This window comes from Calliopsis andreniformis, chromosome 8, assembly GCF_051401765.1.
Source record: "Calliopsis andreniformis isolate RMS-2024a chromosome 8, iyCalAndr_principal, whole genome shotgun sequence".
Classification (NCBI taxonomy): domain Eukaryota; kingdom Metazoa; phylum Arthropoda; class Insecta; order Hymenoptera; family Andrenidae; genus Calliopsis; species Calliopsis andreniformis.
Genome location: NC_135069.1, coordinates 4060570 through 4070856, shown reverse-complemented (window position 1 = coordinate 4070856; position 10287 = coordinate 4060570). Strand labels below are relative to the sequence as shown.

Below are 10287 nucleotides of genomic sequence, written 5' to 3'. Positions count from 1 at the left end.
ACTTCAACTTAAGTGCGATCTCCGCCTTGTTTTCGTCCCGAGTGGCTCGCAAAAAGGCACTCACACTCGAACCAATTAATACCAACCATTTAGATTCCTCGATCGCGGGGAGGAAATTCAGGCATTCTGGTGCATAAATAGTTAACCAGTCGAGGGGATTTGCTCGGTTTTGGGGAGACGAACTTCCCCCGCTGGGAAAGTTGCTCGCCAGAGTTTCCTAATGTGGTTGGGGGAGAAATATTCCCAGACTTGCGTTAAAAATGAAACTCAGGGGGTGAGTTTCCTCAGGATCTCCGCGACTAATATCGACGCGCGCCATCGAGTGCAGTCGTTATGCAACAACGAAACGTTTGACAAATGCGAGTTTATTTCAATCCTCTTTGCGTAGGAAGTGGTCAGGGTCGACGTCCACTAACCCAGATAAAGCGACTTTGGTCCTCTATATGGTATCTTCGGTTCTCCAGGGGGTGTCGGAAGGAGGCGACGACTCCTCTGCGTCGTCTCTGTCCCCCGTTTAGCACTCCTCTCCCTCTTCCTCCCTCTCCAGCCTTCTGGTATTCTTGCTCTGCTAGCTGGACGCCCTACTCGTCTCTGTTGCCTGGCTTCATAGCTCTGCCTGCGATCGAACACGCTGTTCCTGTATTATTCGCTGTTTTTTTTCCATTAATTCCTACTGTTCCCTATGGAACGCTCTTGCACGTCGATGATAAAATTCTTCGAATGCACCACGCTGATTCTTGATGCATGACATCTCGTTTAGCTTAGAATGATCGAGATTTGTGGCCAGTGGGGTTAGTGTGAAGAGAAGTCACCGTGAAAGGGAGATCGAGTCATAGGGATGATAGGTGCATCTTGCTTGGGAGGTGATTAGGATTGGTTGGGTGTGTGTTTTTAAATTCCAGGCGGGAGAAGGGTAAATCTTGTTTTTACCAACGTTATTTTTATTCGAAAGCGAAGTCACGACATGGTAGAGTAAGTCGAGTAATCCGGATGAAACGCGACTTCGCCAGCTCGATAAGACGTCTAACGTGCTTTGAATGCGAGAACTTATTGAATGCTCGAAGGCTAAAAGGAACGGTTTTTCTACTCGCGAATCGTGCTGCAAGGAGCCCTTGTAGTTCTGCGAGAGCAAATGTAATCTACTTTCTGCAGAAGCAAATATTACTTCGACTCGTTAACTTCTTTCAGAAGCAGGGTGGAACAAATAGGACCCTTGACCCTTTGGTACAGTTGCTCAGCGAAATATCACGTATAAAATGTTTCAAAGGAACCTTAGAAACGAAAACTCTTCTAAAATACAGTATTCCCTTTCCACTAATTTTCAACTAAAAATTGTCACAGCGTCAACAGTACATCACTCGATCACTGCTTCTGAAACGCCCACTACTTTTAATTTGTCTCTCTGGATTTAGCTGATCGTAAACACGTTTATGACCCTACGTGCACCTGACACATACCTCTCCCACAGACTATAAAAATTTCCCACTCTTTAGTGCCTCTTGGCACTTTATTTTCTCTTCCATTATTTAAGCTTCTTCTCATACAGTCACCAGAGAGCACAGATACATAGCGTCCCTCATGAAAATTCCATCGAATCCCATCAAACCTGCTCCAATTAAAACACGAACCATGCTTAATTCCCAGCGTGGTCAGGGTCGTCGCAGAGAGTCCAGTAACCCAGATACCACTTGCTTGTTCGTCTTGCCCGAAAAGAGTCGACAGCCTCGCGGGGTGGCATGCGTAGCGTGCGCGTCGCTCTCTCTGTCCCTCCCCTCTGCGCCGCGTATCCACCCCGTTGTCTCTCTTTCTTGCCTCTGCCACCCCTCGAAAGCCATCCGCCGCCCTCCACGGCACCGGTCCGCGCACTCGTCCGGGGGTGGTGGATCGTCCTGGCGCAGCCAGTGCCCGCGCGTCTCTCGCGATCGTCGGACCGCGCGTACGAAAAACGGGAAGGTGCTCTTCGTCGCGTGGCCGCTGGCTCCGAGGAGCGGAAATCCTGCTTACGCAACGCGTCCTCTCGTCTCAGGAAAACAGGACCCTTCGATCAGCGATACCAAGTGTGTCCCAGTGTTTGTCGAAAGGATTAACGGGGTGAGACACCCCTATCGAGACCCGAGAAGCTGTTCAGGGTTGTTGCTGGTGTCTCGAGCCGCTGAGGGGATTAACGAGGATTGCTGACCCTTCGCGACGAGGGAATATTAAGAGGATTATGGGGACGATTTTTAATTGCTTTTGGGTAATGGAAGATAGTGGTCGGTGCTCGCGAAGGCATGCTGGTCTCTGAAACTAGGGTCTAAGAACAGTTTTGATTATAGTTAGAGGTGATTTTGGAGTTCGACGCGGGGCCCACGTGTTCTTCGCCGACACAGACGTAAGGTTGGAATATTAATGAAAGTTCGGTGATCACGCGCGAGAGTTTTCGAAGGCGGGATGACGTGGGTGGTTACGAGCACTTGGCTGAGGTAACGCGGTGTAAGGGTTATCGGGGTGAACACTTGTGGAGATTATATTGGAGGACCATAACCAGCAGCGTTACTAGTTCGTTCCAGTGGATTGACGGGATTTAATGGAAAACCATTCGATTGTTCCATATTCTAGGGAAAGAACTGATAAGGTGTAATCTCTAAAGTTGCCGCGGCAATTTAAACTTAGGCTACCTTAAACGACAGCCATTCCAAGAAGTTGGAATGAAACTTCCTGGTACTTGGAAGCATGCTACGTAGGACAAGCCTCGTGAGCGTGATCAAGGTTGAATGAAAGTGTGTCTGGTGTTCACGGTAGGGTGGTTCCATATTGGGACTCCCAGCGAGGTGGACTGACAGGTGAAGTGCATCAACCCGACGCTTTAAGAGGACCCTAGCCATCGTCTGACTTGTAGATCCTTGGAATAAAGAGAGAAATGTAAGTACCCTTGTGCATGTACCACTTCAAAGAAAACAACAATAAATGTTAGGAGCTTTTCATGGCTTTAAAGTATCCCAGTTAATTTATGGACAATCGAAGGAGAGCATTCTTTCTGGCTTTATTCCAGAGACTGTTAGTTGCCCCAGAGTGTCTTGCGTTCTTTCCTTCTCGCAGATCCTAGTCCAATCTCTGGGTTAGGTTCGGGTAAAGTAGATTAGGACCCCTTCTATGGACCACTTTGTGTTTGTCTGTGACTACCTCTGGGATTTGGAGAAAACTGAGTTCCCAGTGTATGTAACAATCTGAAGGGGATGACCCCGAAGATAGCACCTTCTCGTGGCTTTCGGGAACTAAAGAGGTGTGTTCTTTCTGGCTTCCTTCCAGAGGCTATTAATCCAAAGTGTTTTCTCGTGTCAGTCGTCAGTTCAGGTGTTGAGCGATCCAGGCCTAACGAGATGTGTGTTGATAGAGGTTATCGATATATACCGAGGTAACGATTCGTGGTATTAGTGGTCTGCGTGATGCTCAGGCCTGAAACGCCGAGATACGCGTGAATCCCGAACCATTTCCAATCGGCTGACGATTAATGGCCATTGAACCACACCGAGGCACCCCTTCCCGTTGCCACCACCGCCAATCCTACACCACTGTCGTTTTCATACGTGTACACCCAACTTTAGTACAACTCGCGAACATTCAGTTGGATGCCAGGAGATTGAGTTTCTCGGGGAACGAGTTTCGAAGAGAATCGAGTGGAACTCGCAGAAACTTTCGGCTTAAAGGTCATTAATATTGATTGCATGCTAGTAAACATTCTACGATTACTGTACAGACCGAGTCACCCAATAGTCGAAACTTCTCCCATTGCTTTTGATGACATGGGAGGAAATGAATGATATCATGGAGTACTTCTATGTAACAGATCGTTTTTATTTCCGCCCATCCATATCTAGAAATTAAACGATTCTAACCCACTGTCGACAGGCACGTTACATCGATAAGAAGTTACACAGAATTTCAGAGCAGTTCGTGTCAATCCATTTAATTAAATTTTGCCGCGATTTGGGAGGTAACTCGATTGTCTCGAACGCGCGAACTACAGTCAGAAGAGGTTTGGGGATTCTGTGAAAGTTCGACTAGCGCGTGAAACAAGTGTGTTCGAGCCACGCGACGAGGACGTGGTCTTTTCGACTTGGAAGCTTCTATGCACGAGCAGGCTTGATGATTTCTCGGGCTTCCACGCGAGCGAGGGTTTCGCTGGGGAACGAGCCACCTCGAAGAATAACGACAGTCGCGATGCAACGATAACGACGTTTCCAACTTCCGTGGCGCCTTAAACGCTTTCGACCCCTATCCTAGCAGCCTCTGCCTCTCGACTTTTATTTGCAATAATTGTAGCCACGTCTTAAACACTTTACAGCGACAATCTCGCTTCTGGAAGTACTATTTGACGAATATTATTTCCAACGATACTCTTGGGAAGGTCGTTTTACTCGTTTCGACTTCGAAGACCGCCAGTTTTCGCTTGTAAAAAAAGAAGAGAGTGGATAATGGACGGAGTGCTAGTGAAAAATTATTATTCTTAAGCGCGCAATTCTGCGGCGCTTTTCCCTTCAGATTTTCCCTCGTTGTGTGTATAACGGATGAGTTAATTAATGGTGTTGAAATATTGCACATGAAGGGAAGTTGGCTTTGCCTTCTATTTTGAACTTCAGGGATGAATTATTACCCGCCTTTTGGATTCTTTCCCTCTTCCTATTCTGCGCCTGTTATCTGGTCTTCACGCAGGGCTGATAGAGTTGACAATAATTGGGATTTCAGGCTGATTCGGGACGTGAAAATGTGTCAGTGATAAGTGGGCGAAGCGCTGAGGTAGGAATATAAAATTCTAATTTTGTCACGGCGATGAGCCCTGCACGTGCTGATTAACTAAATTCTTCTCCAGGATAAGGTTCATTGTTCATAGCTGTAATTTCTGCTTCTCCCGTAATTGCGAAATAATTTTTACAATTTCACGATCGTTACACGAGCACGCCACTAACTCGTTTGAATTTGTCAAAATTTTTTCCCTCGGAATATAGCACGTGGTCGTTGTTCTCGCGAAATAATAGTTCCTCGTTATCGCTCTGTGGTCATGGTTCATCATTACACCAGCTAGAGACAAATTCGCTTGCAATTCTTCCTATGGAAGTAGTGGAACATGAAAAAGAGGTGTCGAAATAAAAAAGAGATCTTTTATACTGAATAATTTCTAATTACACCCTCAATACTCTCCACCTCGAATTCACCAACTCCAAGTAAAACAGAAAAGGGACTCCACAGATCAACACGTTAATAAAAGAAGTATTAATTTAATAACGCGGAAAAACTTGCCATAAAACACCTCGTGCGTTCACACCCCTAATCAGCTAAAATGTCTTTCTCCAGTTTCCTAGGGATACATCCCAGTGTCGTTCACCTACGCTTCACCATGCAGGGAATTCTTTATTTTACGACAGAGAATTCCACGAGTCGGATCTAGCGAATAAAATACGCTCCAATGAGATTAATTAAGCGACTCGTTGCATTCTCTCGAATGCATTTAATAACCCCGTCCCCGGTCCGTCAGTTCGTCCCCTCCTGCTTCTCCGTTTTTAATTTGACGCGCCACGCGAGACGGAAAGAGGATTAACTATTACGAAGCAACGGAGTTTGTTGTCCGACTTTCGTTTACGAGCCACGAGCCGCTTCACCAGCTTAATTCCATTCGGGTCGTAAAACCCTCCCCAAAGGGGTGACGCAGCGGAACAGCCTCTTTCTTCATCATCGATAATCTCACCCCCACGTGCCCAGTTTCTTATTCATCATCGCGAGCAATGAATTCCAAGCACGCTGCTGTCGAAGAACCGTCACTCTGCCTTTGCAGAAAAAACATCCCCGCTGACTGTGACACTTTTTATGGTTTACCATTTATTACCTCGGTGATAGCAAAACTATTCTATGAAAACAATATAATATAGAATATTTTTGTATAGGGTGAGAGATCAGAGAATTAGTTTTCTTCTGTAGCATTGGTTACGTTGAAATACGCTTGGAGATTCGATGAAATATTTAGATGACAGAGTGAAGCAACCCCCGCTGATGTTACGTAACCCTACACAGTAATATAGCTCCATTTCGTCGAGATTGTGTACCTCAAATTGCGCGGAAAAGCGTTTCGTTGAAATAGAATAGCGCGAAGGGGACAGAGGTAAGAAATATCCGCATGATTCCGAAGGAATTCAATCTCGAGCTTCCCTGCCTATTCCCGAAAGAACTCCAAGAATCGAGAATTTGATAAAATCCTCTGAACGATATCAATCAACAACATCTAAAAAGCAAACCTGAAGAAACGCTGAGATCAGTGGTTACAGAAATCAAACCAAGAAAGGCGAAAAAGGAAATAAATAATCCCATGGATCGGTCGCTGACAGATGTCCCCTTATAACCTACTGCGAGGCATCGTCCCAAAGAATCGGTCGCAATAAATTCCGAAGAACCACGGTTCCTCGTAACGACCCCTCCGATACCGTAAAACTTTACGAATCGCATCATCCTGGTGCTTACCGAGTCCCTCAAATATCCTCGAGTCGAACAACGCGAAGGGACCGAGTCTTCCAAACGTGGGAGGGACCCGATCTGGTCAAACGAGGGCGTGGAGCGCAATAAATAATCAATTACCCCGTTCACGTGAGCCATCGACGTTGTTGGACTCCCTCGAGGATATTTAATCCCCCTCCTGAGTGATGCTCGCTAGAAGGTTCTATGAAAAATCGTCAGAGGGATGGGATTGGGTCGGATAGGTTTCGGTTGTGGGTCGTAAACCTTGTCACAGCTCGTCACTGCTCGTGGCAGCTTGTGGGTGAGTAAAGACGAAGGATAGACGAGGGGATCGACTATGGTCGAAAGGTTGACGGGGTCGAAGAAGGAAAAGAACGCCTACGTAATCAAGCTGGCCGCTTAAGGCCAGCCGTGGAGAAACGGCAAACAAACACGGCTGCGGGGCGAACTTACCCCTCGGTAAATTGGGTTAGCTTAAATCCGTTTACGTTAACTCTAATAGCGGAAGCGTGAGCTGCATGTGGCATCGACACCGAACTCGTACGCTGCTTGAGGAACCCCTTTTTATACCGACGCGCTGGGGTCCCTATCGATCAACGCTGATCGCGGCAACGTCGAACGTCTGAAAGATTTCATGCCGTGCACGGAATGCAGTTGCCTGTTCCGCGATTGAAAGCCCTGGATAAATGATGGATTCTATGGTACTAGTTGTCCGAGCGATTCGTCTCTTCCTTGGGGGACCTTTCAAGAGAAATCGTGAAGTATTTCAATCATTACTTTGAGAGCTTCTAGGTGATGTATTATGAGATTGTATAATATCCTGATTGAAGGTATTTTTTAGATATTTGTGAGATAAGTGTGGTTAAATGGTTTGTTTTATTATATTCCTCCGAATTCAGAAACCACAGACCTTTTATATTAAGCGAAAATCATGTCTGACCATGGACGATCCACTTCTACTTGGGTCTTCTACTTAAACCCCTCTTCTGCCTCACATCTTTCTATTAATTTCTTTCAGAGTTTATCTATTATCGTTTATTGCGGTATTATATACACTGTGTACGTTTGGAATAACAAAGATATCTATTTCAAATCATGAGTATACATTGTAGAAGACAAGCTTGTACGCGAGAGTACTGAAATAGACTGAAATACGTTCGACCAGCTTCGAATCGTGTGGCTATTCTCTATCGACTTCGTATAGCTCCCAGGGGTAGTGAAAACTGCTCCCCGGACGTAGGTACCTCGTGGTTCGGGCAGAACAGTCGGATGAAGCGATAAGGGGATGAAACGGTGGCTCCCCGAAAATAAAGAGACGACACAGCCGTGTCTTTCTGGAAACAAACTGGGGGATTGGACACAGGTTAGAAACTCCACTTTCTGCGGTCCCTTCCACCTTCCCTCACCGTGAGAAATACCCCCCTGAGAGACGGGAGGAAAGTTCATGCTGCTCGATCCGAAAAGTGCTCGCGAAGATAAAATTTTCTTCCCAATTTTGAGGCCCTCAACTCTGTCTCTGTTTAAAAAGCAACGCGCGTGGAAGAACTTTCTGTCACTTTGTTTGCACGTGAAAGGCAATAAATAGTTTCGAAGGACGCTTTCACCCCAGAGCGCTGCCTCGCCTACTGTTTACACGGCGACCTACTGGAGAGGCTACATATACGTGGTCAATATGGCTCCGATGCCTCTTTGATAACAAGTTCAAGGTGACGCGTCTCCTCGAGCACCCTTGAGAGCATAAAAACGATCAGTCTTCTTCTGGCTACCGTGTCGGGAGGACGTGTTCCTTTACCGTCGTGTTTATAGTTCTCTATCTAGTGTCATACCTCATTTCACTTCGCGATTCTCACCCACGCTTCTGATTCAGCATCCTGTTTGCCAAAGAAAGTGAGTAATCCTATTTATTAATTCAGTAACTGCACCAGTAGAGGCAGAGTTTTACTTTTATTACATAGTACAAATTAGTAGAAAGTTTTTCTAATTAAGTGGATAGTGACTCCTGCAATTACTACGATAACGAGATAATGGAAGATAGTTCATTGGAAGTGCTTTAAATTGATTCCCATTACTTTGTTTAACTGCCCCTGATAATTACTAGACACTAGCTATCGGATGAAATGCGGTGTACTTGTTTTTTTGATTACATCGAACAGCTGCTCCCCCCAAACGTAATTATACGGCCATTGATGCATCAGCCAGGGCTCCATTTCGCTCGAGCGTTATTCTCATCAGTAACAGTATGCTGTGCCGGCAAATTGCGCGCGTAATCGTATCGACGTTTTTATTCACCACGTGTAAATGGAACACGACCCCTCCCGAGTCTTTTACATCGTATACTCGACGAGAGTTTTACATCGACAGACTGCAGCTGCGCTCAGAGTAGACGATTAAACGAATTAAGTCACGTACTGAAGAGTACAAGTTCGTTGTTCTCTGTGTTCACTTTTACGAGAGGGGTGCATGACGTTTGGATGCCACTTATTGTGACAGAGGGTTAGGGATCAAACTTTTTTATTCCTAGAGTCTATTACGTGAATTATCGAGTAATTTTTATTTTCAAAATATACTAGGAATAATTATTTATCACAATTAAGTACCATAGAAAAGACAAAACACTTTTTAACATATTCTCTGCTAAATACTATTATGTAATTATTGTGAAGCGATTATTCGTTTCTCCCTTAAAATCAACAATTGCCTTTGTGTTATCCGAGTATGCATGAAATTCGAACCGAAATTCGTGTGCGCGCAATATCGTGAGAATTCCCATTACACTGATGGTATCCATTAGGTATCAGGAGAAGTTTGTGTACATGTGCAAGATGGAAGACATGTAAAGTCCGTCGACGGTGCCCGAAATTATAGCCTGTAAGCAATGATACCCATTCGCATTGGTTACCGTTCAGCCAGGACCTTTGCCTAGTCTGCATAATGACTGGTCGTGTGTAGACACGAGAGTACATTGATTCGTCCATTGACGCGAGCGCGTTTGCTACTGAGCAGAAAGGAATTACCTGCAATTTTCCACCCATCGATGTGTAATCAGAACGTCGGGCGTCTGAGTCTCCCTTTGTCCTTTGTCTTTTGTGAACTTCGGTGCGCCAACTTTATCACAGACTGTGCATATCGTGAAAATGGGGAATATGTTTCAGATAATTAATGGTTAATGAGGTTTAGACCGATTTAAAGGCAAGGGGAAAATATGCTAGAATACTTCAGAGAATATTTATAATTTTACTGTAGGGAAGTCTTTTATATCTTCGCGTATTTAATTTATTTTTAATTATTGTGCTTTCAGGTGTGGACAATGAGAGTGTCCTGAGGATCTCGATCACGTGGCGTGTCCCAAAAATGTGCGGTTCTGTGTCATAGTGTTCGTGAAGAGGATCTAGTTTCGTGTGTTTATGTATCTGTTGTTTACAAGCATCGTGGTTCGCCTCGCGACGGAGTACGCGAGAACGATGTCATAGTCGGGTGCAAAACGAAGTTACGTCGGGCACAATGGCACTGTTGTTCGCCATCATTGTCATCCTGGTCACCACTGCCATGTCGCTGCCGCCGGTCATCAGAATCGGTGAGTGATAAAAAAAATTCTTACCATTCTATAGAATCACGTAAACCTTTGTTTCATTTTTCTGATTCATTGCATTCGAACTGAGCTCGAAAAATTCCTTACGAAATCACATTCATTTTGTTATACTTGAAACGTTGCCGCCTTGTTAAAAATTAATTTAATCTACATCCCGAAGAACGTGAATAATTTTGCATTCAATCGAGATTCCCAAGAGCTAATCACGAAATTAG

General features: G+C 45.2%; 1 protein-coding gene across 4 annotated transcripts in view; it reads left to right on the top strand.

Moving 5' to 3' along the window:
- Positions 1-2765: 2765 nt before the first annotated feature.
- LOC143182700 (glutamate receptor ionotropic, kainate 2) overlaps positions 2766-10287 on the top strand; it is a 118422-nt gene continuing 110900 nt past the window's right edge. For all 4 annotated transcript variants that reach the window (XM_076383906.1, XM_076383905.1, XM_076383908.1 and 1 more), the window contains exons 1-2: positions 2766-2901; positions 9782-10057. In XM_076383906.1, coding sequence (XP_076240021.1) covers positions 9985-10057 — 73 coding nt within the window. In that variant the 5' untranslated portion in view covers positions 2766-2901; positions 9782-9984. The remainder of the gene's footprint in view (positions 2902-9781; positions 10058-10287) is intronic.